Source organism: Cryptotermes secundus, unplaced genomic scaffold (assembly GCF_002891405.2).
Source record: "Cryptotermes secundus unplaced genomic scaffold, Csec_1.0 scaffold557, whole genome shotgun sequence".
NCBI classification, from domain to species: domain Eukaryota; kingdom Metazoa; phylum Arthropoda; class Insecta; order Blattodea; family Kalotermitidae; genus Cryptotermes; species Cryptotermes secundus.
The window spans coordinates 1,273,700-1,274,961 of NW_019735564.1; the positions used below are offsets into that span (position 1 = coordinate 1,273,700).

At 38.4% G+C, this 1,262-nt stretch overlaps 1 protein-coding gene across 1 annotated transcript in view; it reads right to left on the reverse strand.

Annotated features, from left to right (window-relative positions):
* LOC111869626 (zinc finger protein OZF) overlaps positions 1 to 746 on the reverse strand; it is a 40,889-nt gene extending 40,143 nt beyond the window's left edge. The window contains exon 1 of the mRNA XM_033753497.1: positions 642 to 746. Within this exon, the coding sequence (XP_033609388.1) occupies positions 642 to 655 (14 nt within the window). The 5' untranslated portion in view covers positions 656 to 746. The remainder of the gene's footprint in view (positions 1 to 641) is intronic.
* Between the last annotated feature and the right edge of the window lie 516 nt (positions 747 to 1,262).

Sequence of the window (1,262 nt, forward strand, 5' to 3'; positions counted from 1 at the left end):
GACTTGCCTGTTGCGTGATGTCACAGCCTAGAGGGGAGGGATGTTTACTGAGCGTTGTGTAACGATGGGAGGAGTAGGGGTACTTGATGTTACTTGTGGAAACGCAAAGATCATGTGACCCCTACTACCTGTTGCGCCATCCACATTACAATATAATTCACCTAATTTTTTCCTAGACCAATTCCTTGCTGACTTATAAGGAAACCTTAGTTATTTTATGGTACTTACATTCTACATGGTGCGTTCCATATATAATGCCTCCTATTTTTTTGTGTTAATATGTAACATCTTTCGCTTGCAACAAGATAACGCAAGACCCCATACCAGTTTGGCGACCACAGCGCACATTGCAAAGTTTGGCTGGACTGTCCTACCACATCCACCTTATAGCCCCGATTTAGGACCTTCAGACTTCCATCTCTTTGGGCCTATGAAAGACAGACTACATGGGCAACATTTTCCAGACAATGATGCTGTCATTGCAGCTGTAAGAAAGTGGCTAGCCTCTGCTGGCGCAGACTTTTTTTGATCAGGTTAGCTATCTGGCTAGTCAACCCACCCCTCTGATCTTATTTGCACATACACACTTTTCTGCCCATCCACACTTCCTTATTATCAGTGTCCAGTGTAAGTATACTCACCCATCCTCCACCATTAAATCTTCTTCTGTATTTTCTTCTTCCTCCACTGTATCAACTTCCTTCAACTCTTTCTGCAATAAGGAGCTGAGTGACACCAAAAACGTGATTGATATTCATTAACAGAAGGCTCATAAATTTTATTACAAATGTAAATAAAGATACAAGCTATCCCAGGAAAAGGTCTTGAGATTTAGTGATGATCAAGATTTTAATTCAGTTACAGATTGCATTGATATGGTTATCCAGCATTCTGCACTGTACTGGGGTACTCTTTACTTCCCCAGAAGTTTCTGCAGTATCTCAATAATATCCCCTTTTCAAACTATACTGTAACTATATAATATTAGTTAGATATCTGCAAGAGATTTACTGGGATGTCCCATTATTAACAACAAAGTTTCAGATGCATGACAACATGTATTCTTGCTGAAGGTTTCTGAAATTCTTTAATCCACAGATAACATGCTGTTAATGATGTGTGTATCCATTTTACCATACAAGTAACAGAAATGTGTACTCCAAATTTAAGTCCATATATTTTCCAAATACAGTGAAGCTTTGATTTTGTGATCCCTGATTTTATAATTTTTGTCGGTTTATGCACATTTTTAAATTTTAATT